The sequence below is a fragment of the Bos taurus genome, chromosome 17 (genome assembly GCF_002263795.3).
Source record: "Bos taurus isolate L1 Dominette 01449 registration number 42190680 breed Hereford chromosome 17, ARS-UCD2.0, whole genome shotgun sequence".
NCBI classification, from domain to species: domain Eukaryota; kingdom Metazoa; phylum Chordata; class Mammalia; order Artiodactyla; family Bovidae; genus Bos; species Bos taurus.
In genome coordinates, this window is record NC_037344.1 from 52,946,671 (window position 1) to 52,971,352 (window position 24,682).

General features: G+C 39.7%; 1 protein-coding gene across 4 annotated transcripts; it reads left to right on the forward strand.

Moving 5' to 3' along the window:
• Nucleotides 1–22,063, forward strand: ZCCHC8 (zinc finger CCHC-type containing 8). 4 transcript variants are annotated; one of them, NM_001205690.1, is made up of 14 exons: nucleotides 1–199; nucleotides 1,432–1,474; nucleotides 5,067–5,141; nucleotides 7,059–7,164; nucleotides 8,304–8,378; nucleotides 10,563–10,666; nucleotides 10,780–10,845; nucleotides 11,408–11,468; nucleotides 11,936–12,078; nucleotides 12,976–13,118; nucleotides 15,925–16,046; nucleotides 17,737–17,823; nucleotides 18,080–18,197; nucleotides 20,001–22,062. In NM_001205690.1, the coding sequence occupies exons 1-14, from the start codon at nucleotides 1–3 to the stop codon at nucleotides 20,780–20,782; spliced, it is 2,124 nt and encodes a 707-aa protein (NP_001192619.1). In that variant the 3' UTR covers nucleotides 20,783–22,062. The 4 variants fall into 4 exon arrangements, with proteins under 4 accessions (NP_001192619.1, XP_024833161.1, XP_059732098.1 ...); XM_024977393.2 differs by lacking the exons at nucleotides 5,067–5,141; nucleotides 7,059–7,164 and having other exon boundaries at nucleotides 179–199; nucleotides 20,001–22,063; XM_059876115.1 differs by lacking the exons at nucleotides 1–199; nucleotides 1,432–1,474; nucleotides 7,059–7,164 and having other exon boundaries at nucleotides 5,065–5,141; nucleotides 20,001–22,063.
• Nucleotides 22,064–24,682: the final 2,619 nt, after the last annotated feature.

Genomic DNA, 24,682 nt, shown 5'->3' on the forward strand with positions numbered 1-24,682 from the left:
ATGGCGGCGGAGGTGGATTTTGGCGACTTAGAGCTGTTCGAGGCGTTTGACCACCCAGAGGAGTCGACTCCGAAGCCCGTTCATACCCGCTTCAAGGACGACGACGGCGACGAGGAGGACGAGAATGGGATTGGCGACGTGGAGCTGCGGGAACGGCTTCGGCAGTGCGAGGAAACCATCGAGCAGCTCCGCGCCGAGAATATCCTTCCCGCTCTCTGGGCCCTGTCATCAGGGCGTGTGGTGGGGCCCGTGCCCGGAGGGCGCGGGCGGAAATTCCACAAGGGCCAGAATTCAGCCTGAGAATCTAGGGTTCGGGTTGCGTAAGCTGTCCTCGAGGCCTCGGCGCAGACCTCTCCCCTTGTGGGATTCGTCTCCTGGACCTCATTCGTTTCTCCCGTCCGCGAGTCTGGGGCGGGATTTTAGCGTTATTCCGGACTCTTTCAACTGTTCAGTTGCAGACTGTTTACCACGTCTGTTCCCGTCTTTTGAGTCATTATCCGGTCTCCTTTTTTGGAACCAATGTAAAGTTGATGCAGTCACGCTATGTGGTGTGTTAGGAGATACCGGCTACATTGACCTGGGCGCCTGTGTCTTTAAGGCGCGGCCAAAGTTAGTGGCCCCATTCTGTGGAGTTGGGGTTCCTAAGGAGTCGAGGCATGCACAGAGAAATGGTTCATTGCTGATGACCATTGGGGATTCATTTGAAAGTTCTTCCACTTTGAAACAGCTTCCGTGTGGAATGTGCATTTAAGTTTCCGTTTGACTTTAGTTACATGTCCACAGCCTTTCTAGCAAAATGTGTTAATATGTTAATACATTCTTAGAAGGTGTTTGCGGGTGGGGTTTAACTTATTTTAAAATTTTTTGTTTATTTTTACTTAGCTTACAATTTTGGTTCAGGAACTTTTTTCTAGTGTAAGGTTTTCGAAGCCATTTTTTTTCATAATGCCTTTTTCCTGGACATTTTATTGTGGAAAATTTCTGAAGACAGTAAAGTTGAAAGGATTTGGCAGTGAACATTCGTAGATTCCATCCTAGATTTTTCAGTTCTTAACAGTTTGTTATGCTGCATTTACCTTGTTGAGTTATCATGATGCTTTTGACCTGGAACGTCTTCTTAAGTGGCTGTTTAACTTCTGACGGTGCACCGTTGACCGAATAGCATTTTTGGTTTCAGTCTGTTAGTCTATTTTGAATTACATGACCCCCGTCTTAGAAATACCATGTTGGAAGGGTATGTATTTTAGTTTTTTAGATCCAGATACTAGTCCTGCAACAGAAAAGGTCAATAAGTGTGTCATCCTCAAAACATTTGTCTTTTAACTTTTGTAACATACGTTTATAACATTGACATCAAAAGTGAGGTTAGTAGTTGTATTTTATGATCTTATTTCTGTTTAATGAGGGCTATAGTCCTTAACAAGTAATAACATCAAGAACTTAAAAGAAAATTGAATATTTTGACTCGACCAAGGTATGAGATCTTGAAATTGCACTGTAATGTACTTTTTATTTTGTCCTGATATTAATATTTAATCACAGGTTTTTGTTTTTGTTTTAAAAAGTATTTGGGATTTCTGTATCGCTTCTATTTGTTCCATGTACTCGGAAGAAATCAGAGTAATGATCCTTTAATTTGTGAGGGTAAAATTTGAATTCTCATAACTGCGTTAAACTTTGAAACTGACTGGGTGAAAATACGTGTGAAACACAAACCAGAAATTTTTTACTTAATCTTCAGAACAAGTTATCTTCAGGCAAGTTATCAACCTGTTCACGTTGTTTCTATTCAATGAACATTTCTGGGAAGTTAGAATTCAAATTTGGAGAAGGGAGTGGCACCCCATTGCAGTACTCTTGTCTGGAAAATCCCATGGATGGAGGAGCCTGGTAGGCTGCAGTCCATGGGGTCGCTAAGAGTTGGACATGACTGAGCGACTTTACTTTCATGCATTGGAGAAGGCAATGGCAACCCACTCCAGTGTTCTTGCCTGGAGAATTCCAGGGACGGGGGGAGCTTGGTGGGAGGCCATCTATGGGGTCGCAAAGAGTTGGACACTACAGAAGCGACTTCGCAGCAGCAGCAGCAGCAGCAGAATTCAAATTACGGTATTGATATAGCTGAAGATTTATTTATACAATTAAAATGTGTCTGTAAGTAGAAACAACGCAAGATAAATTTTAGAAGAAGAGAAAGGAGTTGCTTTTGAAAAAAATGCAGTGAGTAAATTTGCTTTCAGGCATCTAATTTTAATAGATAATCACATGTTGATATTTCCTTTTTTATGTAATTTTATTTGTTGGCTATGCTGGATCTTCATTGCTGCACAAGCTTTGCTGTAGTTGCAGCAGCAGCTGCTGCTGCTGCTAAGTCACTTCAGTCGTGTCCCACTCTGTGCAACCCCATAGACCGCAGCCCACCAGGCTCCCTGGTCCCTGGGATTCTCCAGGCAAGAACACTGGAGTGGGTTGCCATTTCCTTCTCCAATGCATGAAAGTGAAAATCGAAAGTGAAGTCGCTCAGCCGTGTCCGACTCTTAGCGACCCCATGGACTGCAGCCTACCAGGCTCCTCCGCCCATGGGATTTTCCAGGCAAGAGTACTGGAGTGGGGTGCCATTGCCTTCTCCCTAGTTGCAGTGAGAAGGGACTACTCTCTAGTTGCAGTGCGCAGGCTTCTCGTTGCCGTGGCTTCTCTTGCAGAGCATAGCCTCTAGGGCTCAGGCTGCAGTAGCTGTGGCAGTTGGGCTCAGTAGTTACAGTTCGAGGACTCTAGGGTACAGGCTCAATAGTTGTATCACACAGGCTTAGTTGCTCCGCAGCAAGTGTGATCTTCCCGAACGAGCGAGTGAACCATGTCTCCTGCATTGGTAGGTGGATTCTTTACCATGGAGCCACCAGGAAGGCCCCAATATTTCTTAGTGTGCATTTATTTAGTAGTCACTAAATCTAAAATATTTGTTAAAACAGATTTATTACACAGAGTGGTATATTAAGGCTTTCAGACTTTGGGGTGCCATGATGCAGTTTAACATGGAATTTTTTGTCCCTGTACCAGCTGAAGTAACCTGCTACATTGGTGACTAAAATTTTAGAATTAAACATATTTCAGAATATGTCTAAAGAATAATTTCTCTATGCCCTACCTTCCTTCCTATCTACGTGAGCACAGTCTGTGGATCTACAGTTGTTTGTAGTTAGGTAGTAAATGTATTGGATGTGAATAGGATTCCTAAAAAAAAAATCATAATTTTTATATATGTAGAGATATTTTATTTAGACAGGTGCATGCTTTGTAATAGAGTCGATCATTTGAACATTAAATATTTATAAGTGGGTTACAATCACCTGAGTTCAAACGATTAGAGCATTATAGGCTTTGCCAATTCATGAGAAGGAAGCATTAGTATCCTGAAAAAGGAGTAATCTATATATTTATTTATTTATTTAGAATTAGGGTTCTCCACATTGTGAGACTGACAGAACTTTCTACAGAAAACCAAGGAAGAAAAAAATTTAGATAAAATTTGTACCCCATTTGTCTTGATTTAACCCTTATTTTTGGAACTTGCATATCAAAGTGCCTCTTTCTTTTAGCCAGTAAACATTGTGAGTTGGTTTTTGTTGTTGTTTCTTCTTTATATGATGAAAATTTGAAATGTACAGAAAGTGGAAAGAATAGTATAATTAATACTCATGTTTTTATCACTTAGATTTAACAATATTTTGACATATCACCTTCTTCTAATTCCATATACATATTTTACCCCAAATATTTCAGCATGTATTCTTTTTTCTAAAAACATTCATATACTACAACAACACCATTATCACACTTAATAACTGGCATGATTTCCTTAATAATATTCTCAGCCATATTCAGATTTCCCCAACTGAATGTCTTTATCGCTGATTGCTCAAACTGAGCTCCAATCAAGAGTCACACAATTGCATGTGGTTTTTAAAAACATGGTGTTTTGTTCTGCTGGATAGTTTTATTTCTTTCTTTATTTTTGGCTGTGCTGGGTCTTTGTTGCTGTGTGGGCTACTCTAGTTGTGCTGTGCAGGCTTCTCATTGCGACAGCTTCTCTTGTGGAGCACGGGTTCTAGGGCGCTTGGCCTTCAGTAGTTGTGGCACAGGGGCTCAGTAGTTGCAGTTCCTGGGCTGTAGAGCACAGGCTCAACAGTTGTGGTGCATGGGATTAGTTGCTCTATGGCATGTAGGATCTTCCTGGACCAGGGATCGAACCCGTGCCTCCTGCATTAGCAGGCGCATTCTTTACCACTGAGCCACCAGGGAAGCCCACAATGTATTTTTTTTTTTTTAACTGACGTTTGTGCAAATTGAAACAAGTGTCTGGATGTCTTCATATTTTAATTTTATTTCTCTACTTGATGTGAGCAGTTCCACATACAGATTGATTGATTTCACATGCTGTACAGGTACAAGGATTTGAAGAAGGTGTGGAGAAATCAGATACAGCTGCTCCCAGGTTACTGAAGGAATATATAGCAGATTTCAAGGCTGCAGTCTAGTTCTATTTTTTCCAGTTTTTGAAAGTCACATCCAGGAATAGTGTAATTTTACATCATTACTTTAAAATTTGGATCTGAGATGTTTAGTGGAGTGTGCTCTGCCCTCCAAAAAGAGTCTACCCATTTATTTATAAAGTGTTTCCATTTCCTATATATTTCCAAGCCAAATTTATTCTGATTCTTTCAGAATTATATTCTTTGTAACCTGCTGGTTTACTCAGTTCCTCCCTCTCCTCAGTTTATAAACAAACAGCCATTAGGTAAAGAAACTTTTTGGTTGAAAACTGAACTGCAGCTTTTAATTTTTTATGAAATATTTAAAATACATATGTAAAGTAAAAGATAATCTTTATAAAATTGTTCAAGTATGTAAAATTGGTGAAAACTGGAGTTCCTGGTGGTTCTTGATCTCATTCATAAAACATTATATGATCTTTGGTACGTAGAAATGATAAAGGTTTAGTGTTTATATATACATATGCAAGTTTTACTTTAATGTCTTCTAAGAATATGTTTTAACTTTTGTTTTAGTGGAATATTGGTGAACAATACTAAGTTAGATGGACCTTTATTACAGATTCTATTTATGAACAATGTTATTTCAAAGTAAGTAATTTTTTCTTTCCTAAATATTATGAGCTAATGTGTTTATGATACACTATTTGTATAAATATGCTGTTTTCATCTGTATTTATACCATCTGTATTCTTTTACTTAAAATTTATGGAATCATGATAAGAGCCAGATTTTGGCTCTTATTTTTGCAGTCGTATAAACCTGAATTTGAACTCTGCTTTCTACATATGTGAACCTGGAGAGGTCACTGACCCTCTCTGCATATCAGTTTCCTTACTGGGAAACAGGACACTAGTAGTAACCACCTTTTAGGGAACTGAATGAGCACCTGTAAGAGCCCAGTGTTGTTGTTGTTCAGTTACTAAATGGTGTCTGACTCTGCAACCCCATCGACTATAGCTCACTACGTTCCTCAGTCCATGGGGTTTCCCAGGCAAGAGTACTGGAGTGGGTGGCCATTTCCTTCTCCAGGGGATCTTCCTACCCAGGGATTGAACCTGCCTCTCCTGCAGCTCCTGCATTAGCAGGTGGATTCTTTACCACTGAGTCACCAGGGAAGCCCCAATAGCCCAATAGACAGCTGCTAATAAAAGTCACTGCTACCACCATTTCGCTACCAAAATCAGGGAGCTGAGTTTTCCCTGTTGATTATGGTGAAAACTTACCATGTGATTTTTTTTTTTTTTGACTATCAAAACTAGACCTTTGCTAGTTTTCAGTATTCTTGGGTCTAGGATGACTCAGTGCTTTCCTACGATGCTTGCTAGAATGTTCTGAAATGGTTTGAGGCCTTGACCCATGCCTTGCTTGAAGCATGGTCATAGACATTTCAGATGGTTGCTTGCCCCCTCACGCATCACATGTTGTTATCTTAGACACTGTGCAAGGTAAAGGGAGCATACTTAGGTGTTACCTGCATGGCAGATCCATTGGCTACTTTATCTCACAGAAGTGGAACCTGAGGCTGTGTGGGGTGGTACAGCCGGTGGCATGGTGCTGGGCACATGGGACTCCAGGGCTACTGTCACCATCAGAGTCAGCCTCTAACTCAAGCTCCTGGCAGACCTTTTTTTTTTTTTTTAATAAAAAAAAATATATATATTTTGGCCACGCTGCACAGCATGTAGGATCTCAGTTCCCCGAACAGGGATCGAACATGCACTCCCTGCATTGGGAGCGCTGAGTCTCAACCAAAGAACCCCCAGGGAAGTCCCTCCTGACAATATTAATGTCTGCACCACTCACCTGGGGTTGTGCCTGCAGAAATCTTAGAATGTCAGCTAAAGAGACCTGACAAATCATCAAGTCCACGAAGAGGAATTTGGCTCTTTTGGCCCCTTCTGAACTGAGTACTGAAGAGTATTTGATGAACATGGTTCTTGACCTGGAAAGCTGGAGACCATAGACCTCGGTCATTTTACTTGCATTGCATTTTGGTCTTTTTTTTTTTCCCTCCAGTGTCATATTTACATAGGTGTTGCCTTGTGTGTGCAGAGTCTGTAGGAAGAGGCTGTGGAAGAGCTGAATGCATTGATTGTGTGTGTGTTGCAGAAATAAGTTGCTGTGAGACAGGGTAGGAAGGGGGCTTTTTGTTACATAACTGACTCTTTTACTTCTTTTGAATTTTGAACCAATTCCATGTGTTATGTATTTACAAATTAAGTTCGTAAAATTTATAAATCCATGTAGTCTTTGTGTAAGTATCTGCCAGCTGTTACATGCTAGGCACTATGTTAGATTATCATCATCATTTTGTTAACTTGGCAAAAATGGGTTTTGTTTTTTTTTTCTCTAAAGAATAGATTAGACTGTTACATAGAGTCAGTGATTTGATATAAACTCTGAAAAACAAAATAACAGTATTTACACATGCCATCTTCTAAAAATGCATGACTTCAGTCAAGTCAGTGTTTGTGTGGGTTCTGACCATTTTGTCCTCTTATGCAGGCAATATCATCAAGAAATAGAGGAATTTGTATCAAATTTAGTAAAAAGATTTGAGGAACAGCAGAAAAATGATGTGGAAAAGACTTCCTTTAATCTTTTGCCCCAGGTATTTCAAACTTAAGAGACTTTAGTAGGTTTTGCGTTTTACTGCCAATTATTAGGTGGCTCCGGGGATCCTCTTGACTCAAAACCAAAATGGTTGTTGAGATTGTCTGTTCACCTTCTATCCTGCAACCTGGCTTCCTTCTCCACAGTCTGACCAATGCAGCCATGGGGCTTTCTTTGGGATTGTGATTGCTTTTCTTAGGGAGTAATATTCACACCTGGCTACACTCAAAGCCTTTCCCCGTGCATCATTCCCTAACTTGGACACATGGTTTGGGACAGAAAATTAATTTTAGGTCAGGGAAAAACATCTCTTTTTGTGGGGACTATAAAAAATGGATTTTCTTGTTTGTTTTTTTTCCTAAAATGAAGAAGTTCATATATCATCCTTTTCCCCCCTCTACTTGTTTTAAAAATCAGTAGCATGCCCAAAGAAATCTGAGAGATTCCACTGTGTGACTATTAGGGCATAAATTTATCTCAAGAGAATCAGGATTATGATTTCTGGGCTTTTTTTTTTTTACTTATAAGTTAAGGTAAGTAAAGGCTCTCAAATAAGGATCTTTAGCTGTTTATCCTCAGAGGTTGGAGAATGGAGTATTCTGATTTACTAAATTTTTGTCACCTTTAGTTTTCATCTATTATATATAATTTTTTTTAAAGATTCAAGGAACAATACATTTAACAATAAAAACCGTAGTGAATGTTATTTAATTTTTGATTCAAGAAACACTTCAGAATTTTGTGCCTTGAGTATCAGTGTTGACCAGCAATATCAAGTTTATATTTTTAAATTTTTGATTATCTGATTTGAAGATAAAGCCTGTCTTGTCAGTTTAAATGTTGAAAGTTCCATAATTAATATTTACTAACATAAAAGTCATAGTGTAAGCTAATGCTTCAGAAGATACTATCTTTTATATCTTTTTTAACTTTCCCACTTGAGAAGTAGCTTTCATAAACTTTCCTACCTAGCTTAACTTCTCACTCACCCTAATTATCACAGCAATGAATTCAAACTTTTATATACCTTAATGGTATGTGTTAGAAAATAAAGTGAATGTATTCAGATTCAATTATGAAATTTAAAGTTGTTAAGAATTGTTTAGCTTTTGTAACTTGTGTTTTTCTTTGTGTTAGCCATCCAGTGTTATGCTAGAAGAGGACCATAAAGTAGAAGAATCCAGTGCCGTTAATAATAAGGAAGCTTTTAGTGTAAGTTTGGACGCTTCAGTTTTGAATTCTGCAGATACATTTCCTATCCTCTGTCCATTGGGTAGCATTTAGATGGTAAACTGATGTGTCATCTAATGATCACACATTCTTTCATTAAATTTGTTGTAAACAACAGTGTAGGCTTCAGCCTTCTAATATTATAGTTTGCTTTTTAAGAACTATTTCATTGTGACCTAGGGGTACAATGGATACACCGCAGAGGACTTTTTCTCCTGACTATCCTCTCTGTTCATTCTCCTTTCTTTTTTTTTTTAAATAGATTTTATATTTTTTAGAGCAGTTTCTAATAGATTTTATATTTTTCTCAAGTTCACAGAGAAATTGAGTGAAACGTACCGGGATTTGCCATGCATCCCCTGCCCCCACACGTTTATAACCTCCCCCTCTATCAACATCTCCCACCAGATGGTACATTTGTTACAATTGATAAATCTACAGTGACACATCGTTACCACCCAGAGTCCATGGTTTATGTTAAGGGTCACTTTGGTACTCTGTGTCTATGGATTTGTACAGTAATACGCATCTACCATTAGACCTTCGTATGGAGTAGTTTCACTGCCCTAAAAGTTCTCTTTACTCCACCTGTTCATCATCCTCGCCCCACTCATCATTTTCAAGAACTTGGATGAAAATATAGAAAGCATGCTTGTGGAACTTATAGATGGGTGAATCTGAGAGGGATAAATTACTAGTATAACAAGTGACAGCTTGGAAATGTTAAATATTTGAAAGACTCATATAGTGAGTGAAAAACAGAAGATTTTTAACAGAGATGAGCCTGTATGCAGGCCTTTTGTTTGATACCTGTGCAAAATTCAGAAGTGTCAGTGCAGTGTCATGTGTGATTTTGCAACTTAAAAGTTTTTAAAGAAGATGATGTAATCCTGGATTCCGTTAAAGGAAGACCAGTTTTCATGTTCATGGAGTATTGTGTGCCATTGATATATCACAATTTAGACTAATAAGTGTGCAACATCCTAGGCAGGCACCACCTTAAATCCCAGAACCTTATTGTTTAGAAGGGAGATGAAGTTATCTAGTTCAATGTCAGGGATCTTTCTTTAAAGCGCCCTGATAGCTAGCATCCTGGTCTTTTTTTTTTTTTTGACTCTTCTCAGTAACGTGGAATTCACTTAAAAAAAAGAGAGAGATATACTTCTTCATTTTGCACATCTCTGATAGAAATTTGCACTTTCTAAAAGTTGAGCTGAAATGTGCTTCTTATACTAACTGGTCCTAGTCTTGCCACTTGGCACTCTATAGGGTGATCTCACATGATACCTTTGCAGATATTAGCCTTTATCACATATGCAGAGTTGTGTCCATGTCTTGTAAATCTTCTCAGTAAGATCTGTTGGCTCTTCATCCTCCCAGCACAGACAGGATATAGATGATATAAAGTGTTATTAGTTTTCTCAAGTGTGATGGTGGTATCATGATTCGTAGGAGAATGTTCTTATTCTTAGGAGGCTCATACTGAAGTATTTAGGGGTGCCATGTTGTGAATGGTGCAGTGTTGTAGCTGGTTATATGTGGAAGATGGAACTTGGGTAGGAAGTTGTTAGTCTCCAGCAGGAGCAAATAATAGCTTAGACTAAGGTGAGAGTGGTGGCAACTTACTTTTTTAAAATGGCTCAGTAAAAAGTATGTTTTTGTGTGGAGAGAGCGATGTGCACACAGAAATGTCAGTTAACCATTGTTGAATCTAGATGAGGGCTCATGGTGTTCCAACTTTTCTGTATGAAATTTTTCCAAATTTGTATGGAATTTTTCTCCTATTGGGAGACAAGGAAATGGAAACAATGAATATAGAAATAAAGACAGCTTTCAGAGGATCTTGCTACAAAAGGAAGCAAAGAAATGGGAAATAGAAGAATTGTTGACAAATTTTTGCTCTTTAAGTCTGGAGGGAGTGCCCCTGACAGTAGCGATCCAACAGGAAAAACTCCATGGTCTAGACACCCTGAGGGAATTCAGTGATGGAGATTTTACTGACACATCAGGATGTGACTCCTTCACTAAGGAGTTGATTATTATTTCTAGTAATTTCATCATCCAGAAATAAGTTGGTAAAACAATTAATCATAGTCTTACAGTATCTAATGTCATCTTTTTTTTTTTCTGCTTAAATAGCAATATTTTTTGACTTGTTTTCTGCAGGTTGTAGGAAGTGTCCTGTATTTTACTAATTTTTGCCTTGATAAATTGGGGCAACCGCTACTAAATGAAAACCCTCAGCTTACGGAAGGATGGGAAATACCCAAGTATCCTACATAGTGAATGAAGATCTTTATGCATCTTGCCATTAAGTTCACCTTTAAAAAAAAACCAAATTGTGCAGACTATGATAACTATTCCTTAATAAAACTCACTAAAGGTACCAGCAAGTCTTCAGCCACATTGTTTCTCTAGAAGGGCAAGAAATACAAGTAAAGGCAAAAAGGTTTGTGTGGGGAGTTGCTTTTGTTTTCTTCTTCTTCTTTATTAACCAAAACCATAAACTCTTATAGCTTGAAAAGTTAATATTACCGGCTTACTATAAATAAACAGATTAAACCAGAATTTCAGTACATAGACATAGAGTAAATCTCTAAGTCAGTCATATTGCAACTCATTGGTTCAGGCCTGATGTGCCTGGGTGGGTGGAAAGGAATAATTACTGCTGTCTTTGATTGCTGTCTTATAACCATCTACCCCTTTCCAAATTTCCGAAAATATGATAATCTGTTTGCCTCAGATCCTTCTGTTATCAGCCACTGACAAAATTCAGAGGTAACAGATCAGTCGGGAACATAAGGGCTCTTGGTTAAAAGACTTGATCAAAAGTAATATTTGTGTAACTCATTAGGACAGGTGGTGAAAGTGAGGTCATTTCTGCAGATATTAGTAATTGGTGATCTGCGTGCTTTCTTGTTCTGATACACGTTGCTGTCACACAGAATTTTATTGATTTGCTTTGATATTTCTATTTACATTGTGAAAATCTTTGTTTTTTGACCAAATAGGCCAAAGCCTCACTGTTTCAATTGTGGTTCTGAAGAGCATCAAATGAAAGATTGCCCAATGGTAAATTTTTCTCATATAAAAAAAAAATCTTTGAACCAGAGCTTTCTAATATTTTCAATGCATCTATAGCATTGTGCGATATAAAGAAACTTCCTGTCTTACTTTCCTATAGTTCTTAATTTTTAAATCTTTCCAAATTTGTCCATAAGTTTTAAGACATTATTTTAAAAAATAATAATTTATTACAGTGGTCTCTATTTGAGATGAATAAAACATGATGAGAATTCGTGTTTAGACAATTTATTTTAAAAACTTTGTGATAGTACCAAGGTAATAAGAAATTGAAGGACTGCCTCTCTTCCTTGCTTATTTTTCTAAACTATCCAGTCTCTTTTATACTTGCTCCTTATGCATTAAAACTGAAATAATCTGTGTGCTTGACCTAGGAAAAGTGCTTATGTTTATTTAATTTCTGAACTATTTCTACACTGCTTGATACCATTCTTTCCAAACACATTACGATTTAGCCTCGAAATGCTGCTCGAATAAGCGAAAAGAGAAAAGAGTATATGGATGCCTGTGGTGAGACAAACAATCAGAATTTTCAGCAGCGATACCACGCAGAAGAAGTAGAAGAGAGATTTGGAAGATTTAAGCCAGGAGTTATTAGGTACCTGTGTCATGTTACCTTAGAATGTCGTTTCTGTGTCCCCACCATTTGGAACAAGTTCTGTGTATCTTCAGGGTAATAATCAGGAAACAAGTGTTCTCCCACAAGTCTCTATATAAAAGGTACATCAGTTAATCCAAAAAATATCTACAGTAAGTCCCCTACATATAAAGGAGTTCTTTTCCAGAAGCACGTTCGTAAGTCCAGTTTGTTCATTCATTAGTCCAACAAAGTTAGCCTAGGTATCCCAACTAACACAATTGAGTGTATATAGGTTTCTAATATTTTTCACACAAATAATACATTAAAAAACTAACAAAAAATAAACAATTTTAATCTTATAGTACAGTACCTTGAAAAGGACAGTAGTTAACACTACAACAGCTGGCATACAGAGGCAACTCGAAGGTTCGTATGTAGGGGACTTTACTGTGATTGAGAGGCGCTGCTGTACCACATGCTGTGTAGTATGAGACATGGAAGTGGTTTGGTTTTTTTTTTTTAATTTATTTTTAATTGAAGGATAGTTGCTTTACAATATTGTGTTGTTTTCTGCCATACATCAACATGAACCAGCCCTAAGTGAACATGTGTCCCCTCTCTCCTGAACCTCCCTTCCACCTCCCACTCCATTCCACCCTCTAGGTTGTTACAGAGCCCCCGTTTGAGTTCCCCGAGTCATGCAGCAAATTCGCGTTGTCGGTGTGTTTTGCGTATGGTGATGTGTATGTTTCCATGCTGCCCTCTCCGTTTGCCCCGTCCTCCTCTTCTCCACCCCTGCCGTGTCCACAAGTCTGTGCTCTAAGGACATGGATGTGTTTGAAATACTAGAAGAGTATGTATCTTCATCCAAGCGAGAATACAGTATTTTTTTCCTCCTCTTTTATTTTTACTCAGTGAGGAACTCCAGGATGCACTGGGTGTGACGGACAAGAGTCTTCCACCTTTTATATATCGAATGCGCCAGCTAGGATACCCACCAGGGTGGCTCAAAGAGGCCGAACTGGAGAACTCAGGGCTTGCGCTCTATGATGGGAAAGGTATAGTATGTTCAGTTAGATAAGTCAACTTAAGGGTTCTGTCCTTTCTGTTTTTTTTTAATTAAAGAATAACAATAAAATAGAATGGGAATGGCTGTCTTATTTAATGTCTACTGAGTTAACTAAAAAATATCATGATTTTCTTTTGTTTTACAAGGAAGGAACTAAAACTTCATTGAGAGTTACCAAATAATTATCTGGACTTGCTCAGTGACTACCTAGCAAGGTATTAGCTCTCCAGCTAGACCTCATAAACTCTTGCCTTTGTCAGTAATAGTAACAGAAATATGACCCATCTCTGCCAGGAGATCTATAAAAGTTACAATAAATAAACCGTCTTATTAATCTAAAACTTCTCTTAGGAATCTAGAAAAATATTCATAAAAAAATAAAAATATTCACACATGTGCCCAAGGAAATGTATGTATATGAAGATACTTTTTAGCATTGAATATGATAGTGAAAAATAGAAAACAACATTAAGGGATCTTCCCTGGTGGTCCAGTGGCTAAGACTCTGTGCTCCCAATGCAGGGGACTCCAGTTCAAGCCCTGGTTGGGGAGCTAGATCCCACATGCCACAACTAAGACCCAGTGCAGCCAAAATAAATTAATTTAAGAATATATATATATTTTTTAAGACAACATTAAGGCCGTAAGGGAGAATGGCTAAGTAAACCGTGGTAGAAATAGGGGATAGAATCCTTGTAGAATGTATGTAATAAATGGAGTAAATCCATGGAGCTCCCATGGCAAGATTCTTATGCAATACTGAGTTTAAAAGATAAAATTTCTGGAATGCTTATTTATTATGATACTGTTGATCTTCCTGGTGGCTCAGATGGTAAAAAATCTGCCTTCAATGAGAGAGACCTGGCTTTGATCCCTGTCTTGGAAAGATCCCCTAGAGAAAGGAATGGCAGCCCACTCTACTGTTCTTCTTACCTGGAGAATCCCAGGGACAGAGCAGCGTGGCAGGCTATAGTCCGTGGGGTCGCAAAGAGTCAGACACGACTGAGCGCTAACACTGCTACTCCTGCTGCCGCTCCCACTGCTGTTGATCTTAAAAAACAAAAATCCCAAAAAAAAGAAAAAAGAAAAGAAAAAAGAGAAGAAAAAGAAAAGAAAGAAAAAAGAAAAGAAGAAAAAAAATTAAAAAATAAAAATAAAAAAACCCAAAAATCCCACATGGATGAAGCCATGCTGTATATTTTCTATGAGGAGTTATGTTTGTAGAAGATATTTTGAAAAGAACCGTCTAGATTTTAGGGTTTAGACTCGCAGAGGCCTCCCCTGACCAGCTTATTTAAACGTCTGTCTCCTGCGTTCACCTGCGTGTCCTGCCAGTCTCTCTCACTGCACCCTGTTTGTTTCCTTCATGCCCTGTCACAGTTCATGTATGTCTGTCTATCGTGTAGCACAGTGCCTGACACCTAGTAGATAGTAAATAAGTTTTTAAAAGTCGTAACCAATATACAGCAAATCAACAGTGGTTATCCCTGAGAAGGAAAACAGGATTGCTCTTAAGATTTTAGTATTATCTCTAATGCTCTAAATTAGAAAAGAAAGTGTTTCTAGATATTACTTAGGTCATTAAAATAAAAACAAAACATTTACCAAGCCCCCCTTCTCACGTAGTACCAAAAAGAGTATATTTAGCACAGTCCTTTTAATATTTTATGTCCCCAAGTCATGCTGACATTCAAATTATCATTACTCATGCCACTTTCTGTAGGTGCTTGCAAGTCTGCTGTCCTCTCTTTAAAAAAGACAGAATTTATCTGGCTGCACCTAGTCTTAGCTGCAGCACACAGGGTCTTTGATCTTCTTGTGGCATGTGGGATCTAGTTCCCTGACCAAGAATGGAACCTGGGTCCCCTGCATTGAAAATGCAGCGTCTTAGCCACTGGACCACCAGAGAAGTGCCCCCACCGGTCTCTTCTTAAATTTCTCACCTAGGGATTCTTTGGACACATGAGTGTAGATAATTGAGAGTCTCTTAAATGTCTTTTAATCTGTAAATTCCTTTCTTGTTTTTAACAAAGCTCTGAGTTTTGTCCTTCTGGGTTTTTTGAGGTTTTGCTGATCATCCCCATGGTTTCTTTCAGTATGTTTCTCTGTCCCTGTTTGCTGTGAATTGTTGGTGAAATCAGTCATCAGTGAACATTGCCAATATCTAGTTATTGAGGATGGCACAGTGGTTGTATTCTGATTCTTTGATTACTTCTTGGCTTATTATCCTGAAAACTTCTATAAAGAGAAACTTCTCATCAACCATTTGGTTACCTTAGGTATATAGACATGGGATTAGCAACATAAATGTTCGAAAAGAATGAAGTAGTTCTCAACCATCCTTCAAGGATTGCTGTCATCTGTAAAGTGGTATTAGTAGTAAGTACCTCTTAGGGTTGTTGTGAAGAATAAGTGAGTGAATACTTATAAACTGTTTAAAGTACTATCTGAGAAGAAAACATTTTTCATATATAGTAACCATTATATAAGTGTCTCTTAAATAAAAGAACTGGAATAGAGCATTAGGCAAATCATAAAATCAGTGCAAGATAGACTTTTAAGCAATTCATGGAAGAACTAAACTTTCCAAGTTTTTCAATATTTATATTTTTGTCAAAATGGTATGTCCATGTTGTTTAAAAATTCTAATCTTTGTTCAGACAAATTATAATGAAAGCCATTCTCAGAATAATTTTGTGGCCATAAATATAAGCACTTTCCAGGTCTGCTTTTGGTCCAGAAAGGGGTTTATATGGGCACTTAGCAATATTCACCTTTTTGATGATCCATAATAGATGGTGCTGATGGAGAGACAGAAGCTGGAGAAGTACAGCAAAATAAAAGTGTCACTTACGATCTCTCGAAATTGGTAAACTATCCAGGTTTTAATATATCTACTCCCAGAGGAATTCCAGATGTAAGTATATTGGTTTTATATTCTTCTGGGATATAAAAGTATTTGTGTAGATTGTTCAAAATGTTACCTTACATAGCAATTACTGTCTCATAAAGAAGTTAAAGTTGAGAATTCCCTCGCTGTCCAGTGGTTAGGACTCTACACTTTCAGTGCTGAGGGTGGGAGCTCAATCCTGGGTTGGGAAACTAAGCTCCCATAAGCCATGCAGTGTGACCAGAAAAAAATAGTAAATGTGACATGAATTTGGGCAAACTCTGGGAGATAGTGGAGACAGAGGAGCCTGGCATGCTACAGTCCATGGGGTCACGAAGAGTCGGACATGATTTATCAACTGAACAGCGACAACTAAATGTGTTACTTATGAGTTTAACTTTTTAATTTCTTTTGTGTTGACTAGAATGTTAAGTGAAATCTTGAATTCGTCAAAAAGAAAACCCATTTTTTTCTGATTTTATGCCCTAAGGAACTAAAATAGAATGATTAGATTCTGTAAATCTGGAACTGTTCTAAAATTAAAAGATTATCATTTCTTTTTTAACAACATGGGGTGGTTTGAAGCAGTATTGTAAGTTTTACAGAATTGCTTGGGAAGTATTTTTCTACCTTTAATCAATCTATGTGTACTGTAACTTTTTCCTACTTTTCCTTCTTTTCCCCCCACAAAGTAAAATTTCTCCGATACAAGAAAGGTTTGCTATACTTAATCTTTTGCACCTTTTATCTTATGTTTCAGGATTCAACAACTAACTGTGGTGGTGGTGGTGGTGGTGGTATTTTAGTAAAAATGCGTTCTAGGGACTCCCTCATGGTCCAGTGGCAGCGCCTCTGAGCTCCCAACACAGGAGGCCTGGGTTCAGTCCCTGCTCAGGGAACTAGATCCCACATGCTGCAGCTAAGACCCAGTGCAGCCAAATAAGTAAATGACTTAAAAAAAAATTCATTCCTGCTATTCTTAGGGACTGGGCAGTAGAGAAGCAGCCAAAGGTCTAAATTAGAGTCTGGTGAACAGATCTGAAGATGTGTGTAATTAGTTAAGGGCTGGCTAAATTGCATGTACAAACCATCGGTGCCTCTGGAAGTTGGGTCCAAGTCCCAGCCTACATCAGAATCCCCTTGGGGTATGCATTAGAAGTGCACATTCCTGAGCATGCCCTCTCCTTAGACTTAACTTAGTCCCTAGGGTCTGTTGGTTTCACAGGAGCCCAGAGTGATTCCTGTTGAGAGCCGCTGTTAAATGTGTTACTGGCAATAAGAGAGAAAGGAGTGGTAACTACTCAGTTTGAAGACAGAAGGTGGAAAACAGCATGAGTGAGCAAGTTAGGAGAAAGGGACAAGAACAGTCTATGGGCAGTACTAGTTAGTATCAGGAGGCGGGTGGGAACCAGCCACGCTGCTGAGAGGCTGTCGTCACTGCCTGTAACTTCTTGATAGTAGGCAGAACCTTTTTGGCCCAAGTGGTTTTGTCAAGTAGTCTTTTAGTATTCTGTCCTGACTGTTGGACAGGCCGAGTTGGGTTTTTTTTCCCTTTCAGTGCACTATTATTTTTAACCCCCACCCCCTGCAAAAAGGAAAAGTCACATATGAAGCAGGAATATAATTTGATATCTCCACTTCACCTACTGTAAGCAGACTTCAGAGCATGACATTTTCCAAATACACACTTCTTTTTCCCTTCTCTTTTCATTGATAGGAATGGAGGATATTTGGGTCAATACCAATGCAGGCGTGTCAGCAGAAGGACGTGTTTGCCAATTACCTGACTTCTAACTTCCAAGCGGTAAACAGATTTTCAGAGTGTGGTTTAGAAGAATGTCTTGCTTTCATCCATGGGGTTTTGTAACTCATAGGCATCTCGTTGCCTTTTATTGTTTTGTATATAAAGCGCTCTATGTTTTCTGATGAATCCAAAGGAAAAAGGTAACTACATTCACCAGTTACCTGGCTTGGTTCTCTGTATCATGTTTAAATGGAGGGATGGAGTGTAATTCTTTGTCTCCCCCAACTCACTTGTGTTTGGTTTGGTTCTCCATTAGCCAAGCATGAAGTCTAGCAGCAAAAGGTCTTCGTCTCGGTCCAGCCCCAGTAGTCCAAAGAAGCAGAAGAAGGAAAACAGCGCAGCAGCCTCACCCGCCGACATGGAACTGGACTCGGGTAGGTTCCACCCCGTGGTTTTGCTTTCATTGAGAAAGTAGGACGAGTTTGTATGCTGATGAGTTCCCTAAGAAAGAGGAAGCTCTTAATGAGCAGTAACTCAAGAGTAAATCTTCCCTTTTATCCTTGGGTATCAGAGCACCTCCACTATTGCTGATCAGAGCTGAGTTTGGAAGGCTCATAGCTTTGCGTGAGAGCCGGATGGGCCCGCCAACCGGGCTCCTTAGACAGACCTTTCCACCCAGTCCCAGGGCCCTGGATCTGGACTGGCCTCCTGATGGGCAGGGCTTTGAGAGACACAGTGGAAAATACTCCCCTTTGGCAGCTCATTCCCAAGAGGAGGAAGGGCAGGACTGAGGCAGGCTTTCTCAGTTATTCTTCCCGAGTATATAAATTCACGAAATCCCGTCTCCCCCCAGGAAAGAGAGACCGTGAGGAAAGTCCATCCTTTCAGAAAGCCAAGGGAAGGGAACAAAGACCTTGCCCTCTGTTCTCCCCTAGTCTTTTGCTCTCTGAATCCTCTGGGTTTACCATGGAACCTGTGGTCAAGCAGGGTTGTGATGGTCCTGAGGGGTGTGACCAGGGTGAGATGAGCAGGGTTAGGGCATTCGAGACAGTGAGAAATGCAAATACAGAAGCATGAAGCATCACAGCATGTTTGTCTACCAACGGTGTGATAGCTGGAGTTCAGACCCGGCTGTAAGAAATGACGTAGTCAAAAAAGGCAAGTTTTTGGTTGTAAGAGCCTCATATGGTACAGAGGAGATTGAACTTCTTCCTCTAGATCATGGCAAGGCACTAAAGGGTTTCTAATGAGATGGAAAGGTTAATAGGACCAGATTTGTGTTTTAGAAAGACTGTTTGGATGAGTATAAGGAAGATGAGTCGAGAGGCAGGAATGACTCTGATACTCCTGACCAACAGTAATGGTCCCAAAATAATGTAGCAGCTGTGACAGGCTGTGGGAAAGGGTGGACCCCAGAGAGCTAAGGACCGGGTGTGGGCTGAAGGAAAGGAGGAGGACTCTGGTGACTAGGTTTCGGTTTTGGAGACTTAAACCAGATACTACTGGTGGTGCCAGTGAACGAGTTAACAAACGGGGGAAGAATCTGAGTTCTAGGAAAAGATTCCTTGTTTTGTACAGGTCAGATCTGTTGTGTCTGTGAGACACCCAGATAGTGATGACCAGTGACCAGTTGACCACATGTTCGGTCGAGCAATCTAGACTGGGGTACAGAACTGGGAAATAAGCCAGGGAGTTTCCAGTTACCTCCTCCGCTGCTTCTTCCACCTCTGCCCACCTGAGAGTCTAGGCAGTCTCATTTCCAGCCAGATTTCCTACTGTGTTAAAGGTTACTCTCGGTTAGAGTTCCTGGCACCAGAGATCCTGACCTCTCCCCCTGCAGATGTTCTTTTCAGGTGGATTGAGGCCATTAAGCAATGATGATCGTATGCTTCCCAGGGGTTTCAGTGGTAAAGAATCCACCTGCCAATGCAGGAGATGCAGGTTTGATTCCTGGATTGGGAAGATCCCCTGGAGAAGGAAATGGCAACCCACTCCAGTGTTCTTGCCTGGAGAATTCCATGGACAGAAGAGCCTGGTGGGTTACAGTCCATGGGGTTGCAAAGAGTCAGATACCGTTGAGCACACCTTACATATGTGATATCTGAGGATCCAGTTTTCCCCTCTTGAGCCTTTTATTTTGCCATCAATCCTCTGGGTTCACCTGAGTTCAAATAATAATAAATAAAGTAAAATCAAGTGCTGTATGACAACTCAGTATCTCAACATCCTCATTTCAGATGCCGAGGTCCCGCATGGGTCCCCAAGCAGCGAAGCTTTTCAGTTTCAGCCCCCGCTGCCCCCTGGCACGCCTCCTCCGCTCCCCCGGGGCACCCCTCCACCCATCTTCACTCCTCCGCTCCCCAAGGGCACCCCGCCGCTGACTCCCAGTGACTCACCCCGGATGAGAACGGCATCCGTGACCATGGACGAGGACTCGCTGACTCTGGAGGAACTAGAAGAACAGCAGAGGCAGATATGGGCGGCCCTGGAGCAGGCTGAGAGCGTCAACAGTGATTCGGATATTCCTGTAGACACACCTTTAACTGGGAATTCGGTGGCCTCTTCACCTTGTCCAAACGAACCTGACCTCCCTGTGCCAGAGGGAAAAACACCCGAAAGGCAGGTGCCAGGGGAGGCCGAGGTACTAGACACTGCTGCAAAGAAATCGGAAGAGGAACAAGCCTTGAGCCCAGATTCTGAGACTGCTTTGCTTGGCCAGAAGGAAAAGGAAGAGTCCACTCAGGTAGACCCTAAAGGTGCTCATGACCACGGCAGGGTTGAGTCAAACAGTGAGGTCAGGAATGGAGGGAGCAGCCAGCAGCTCCTTCATGCGGACTGCAGTCCTGCAGCAGCCACGAAGGCCCACAGTGCTATCCCCGACATGAGCAAGTTTGCAACCGGAATAACGCCGTTTGAATTCGAGAACATGGCGGAATCTACTGGAATGTACCTCAGGATAAGAAACTTGTTAAAGAATTCACCCCGAAACCAGCAAAAAAGCAAGAAGACTTCTGAATGACTGCTTGGCATAGCACCCAGTGCTATTTAATTATGACTGTGTTCTGGTAATTAGGACTAAATTGTTTTCCTATTGGCCCCTCCCATGTGAAAGAAAAAAAAAATCTACCCAAGGCTTAATTGTGGTCTAAGGTCAGGCCTCTTTTAAAGAACGGAAAGACTGAGCTTGCTGGTTTACTATATTTTATTCTCATTGATAAAAACTTGGGGGGAGGTAAGTAGGAGCCGGTTTAGAGATAGTTTGTTAAGGTTTATACTATTTTTGGATTGTGAATGTCTGTCAGGAGTGATGGTTTTTAATCTGTCTTTTGTACATCGTTTTCCCTTTCTACATTTTGCTAATTATCCTGTACGTAAGTTTAATATATCACTTTTTAAAAAGAAAAAATTCTAACCATTTAAAATTCATATTTCAACTCTTAACAACCAAATGAGAAAAATCAGGGATGAGCAGCTTTATACCATTTGGGGTATTTTTGTAAATGATTTACATGCATCCGTTTTAATAACACTTTTACTTTTTTGTAACTTCATTCTTCATATAAGCTTGCTATACAGGTATGTTCATCTTTGTGTACAAAGGTTTAATAAATTAGTTTTCATATACATAATCTAAGACTTTGAATATAAAAAAGTGACTCACAGTTAAATTAGTATATACAACCTTGTAAGTTTGGTAGTAAATTATGTGGTTGCAAATCTTAGTGGTAGCAAAGGAAATTAAGACGTTACAAGTTTGGGTATTTTCAGTGGATTTCAGCCTTAAATATATCAATAGAAACAGCAGAACCTTTTAAAGTAATTATTTTGAAAAAATAAATGGTGGGCAGCTAGCCTTTGTACAAAAATAATTTTCTAGATTTGAATGATAATTGTTACAAACAAAAAGTAGGCATACACATATTGTGCTTAATTGTCTGATACATAATATAGAGCTGAAACTATGTTTTTGTCTTTATGTGGAATGCCATGACATCTTTACAGTCAAGTCCATGAAAATAAACATATAGATGATCTTGAATTAGTCTTAGGTAATGTTATTCTCCTCAGAGGCCAGCAGAGGGTGCAAAATACAACCCTTCCAGGTTTAGTTTTCATTTTGGTAACTTGAGTATCCAAATTTAGTGTTCTATGAACAGTAAAGAGAAGGGAAATTATATGAAAAGGGAAAAATTATTTTCAAGGCCCTCATAGAACATGCCAAAAAATTGAATAAAATGTTTAATCCTTCTGGCTTTTTTCTCTGAGTCAAAGTCCATAATAAAACTGATCTTTTACCATAGTTTACATAGTGTTTTTACATACATTATCGTACTCAACATTTCTGTTAGGTAAACATCTTCTTCACATTATGTATATAACCTGAGGAAACTTCAGCAGCATGGAGAAGTCAAGGGGACTTGTCAGCATTCAAGAAGTGATTGTTGGGACTTCCCTGGTGGTCCACGGGTTAGCTTCCACTTCAGGGAACACAAGTTTGAACCCTGGTTGGGGAACTAAGATCTCACATGCCACAAGGCACAGCCAAAAAAAAAAAAAGTGGTTGTTGAGAGGCCAGTCCAACTAAAGACTTGACCATTCTCTAAATCATACACACAGTTGTTTAACTACCCCCTTAAACATTGCATTGCAGTCTCCTGTGACCAGAGATAGCTAACAGTTATTTCTCTAGCATGTCCCACAGACAGTTCGTGTTGAGGTTCTTTGTGCATTACTATCCCATGGTAAACTCCAGTACTTTGGCCACCTCATGTGAAGAGTTGATTCATTGGAAAAGACTCTGATGCTGGGAGGGATTGGGGGCAGGAGGAGAAGGGGACGACAGAAGGTGAGATGGCTGGATGGCATCACCGACTCGATGGAAGTGAGTTTGAGTGTACTCAGGGAGGCGTGGAGTGCTGCAATTCATGGGGTCTCAAAGAGTCGGACACGACTGAGCGACTGAACTAAACTGATCCATTGTCACAATCACCATAATAAGTAGGGATCGTTAACTTCATTTTTAGAGGAAATGCTTGAGACACAGCAGGTGAGTAATGTGGTGAACCTAAATCTTGATCACTCAGACCCCCAATATCCATATCCATTGTACTACCTCTCTGTCAAAAGCTCTAGAAAAGCACTAGTTTCTCAGTTGATTCCTATTTCTCCATTTATTCAGTTACGTATTAAAGGTACACTTGAGTTGTTCTCTCTGCTTTGGGGCATTAAAAGAGGAAAACTGTAAAATAGAATCTGTTTTAAGAAGAGCTTGGATATTAGTAGGAGAAAATGGATGGTTTCCTCTTAGGAGATTCATCACATGGCCATATGAAGTGGGCAAGGTACCTCAGCTATTTTGGGGTGGTGGGAAAGGCAGCTAGGGAAGACTGCCTTTAAATTCACAGAGCCAGGAGTTTCAGTATTCATTTGGAGGGCATTTGAAAACTTCTGGAAAAAAGAACCTTTGAGCTAATCCTTAGAAAAGGTAGGTAGAACTACAGATTTCCATAGACAGAATGAGCATTGGAATATACAAGAAATGGCATGATGGAAACCAAGGAGGAACACTCAAGAAATGTAGGATGGTAGGGGTGGGAAAAAAGACTTAAAAGACGTCATTGGTGCTAAGGACTCTTGGTTGCTTTACTATGGGGTTGGAATTTTATTAAGACTAAGGATCTACTGAAGATCTTGCAATGTGACTTGACCTCATCCAAATGGTTTTTGAGGAAGAGAATCCTAAAGCAGAATTCAGAATAATTTGAGAGGAGACATTTTATGGACGGGAACTCAGAAAAGCAGGAAGTAGTTGCCTTAAGAAGGTGCCCCATTTTTCAAATGTATTCTGTCCCATGTATTGGAGTCTTAGGAAGAGTGTTGGGTGGAGGAGCAAGTTATTGTTTGGACTTAGCCATGTTGTGACAAGTCTCCAGGTGTGGGGAGGTGAGGTCATAACCAAACACTTGTACTTCAGGATGGACTTGGAGCCAGGGTGGGGACCCGTATCTAATCTTTGCCTTTCAGTGAAAAGGAATGTGAATTGTCACACAGGCTGCTAAAACAAGGCCAGCTGTTTGTCATCTCCTTGAGCAGGTAAGAAGGCACTTTGCTTTCCAAAATACCAAAGGACTGATTTCTTTTTTCAGAAGGTTGCATGTCCTTACGTGGGCAAAAGTATAGTCTACTTTGTGCCAACAAGAAGCTTCCTTCTAGTTGGTTCTGTTCTTCAGCTTCTCTGTTGGAATCATTTTGCCCTTCTGCCTCATACTTGGTAGATTATCATTAGCACATAAAACCAACAAGGGTGTTATAACAATTGTGAATTTATAAGGTAGGACTCAGTTCCTAAGAACTTGTGTTTTTCTTTAGCCTCTAGGAAAAAAAAATTTTTTCAATGTATTCATTGGACTTACTGGTACAAATTCACTTATAAAGGTTTAGGGTTAAATTATTTTGTTAAAGCATTTCTAAATAGTTCCTAATTACAGAGCTCTTTCTATTAATAACATGGAGATCTCTGAATAAGCATGTTTTGAAAATCACCAGCATTCTAGCTAGAATGTTTATATTGAAACATTGGAGTAGAGGGGGGAAAGTGACAGCTGTCTTAAAGAAAAATACTTTTTTTATTTGTCTCCTAAAAAAATAACTCTTGTGGGAGGGAGATGGGAGAAATGGAGTGAGGCTATGAAATAAGATTAAGCTAAAATACCTCCCTCGTATTGATGAAAAAGGTAATCCATAGTCAGTCTAAGAAAGAAACGGAATATTTTATCCAAGCCAACCAGAGGATTATAGCCTGTGAGACAGTCTTGCAGAAATCTTGGGACTATTCCAAAGAGGTAAGGGTGGAGGTCAGGGAAGATGTGATTTTGGCAAAGGGGTATGTGTGCATACCTTCGAAACTGACTGCTATTCG

What these genes read in the sequence shown, in the direction of transcription:
- ZCCHC8 (NM_001205690.1), top strand. Translation starts at nt 1, where the DNA reads ATGGCGGCGGAGGTGGATTTTGGCGACTTAGAGCTGTTCGAGGCGTTT. An exon ending in ATAATAAGGAAGCTTTTAGT is followed by an intron (nt 8,379 to 10,562) that starts GTAAGTTTGGAC and finishes TGTTTTCTGCAG; the next exon opens with GTTGTAGGAAGTGTCCTGTA. An exon ending in TGACTTCTAACTTCCAAGCG is followed by an intron (nt 17,824 to 18,079) that starts GTAAACAGATTT and finishes GTTCTCCATTAG; the next exon opens with CCAAGCATGAAGTCTAGCAG.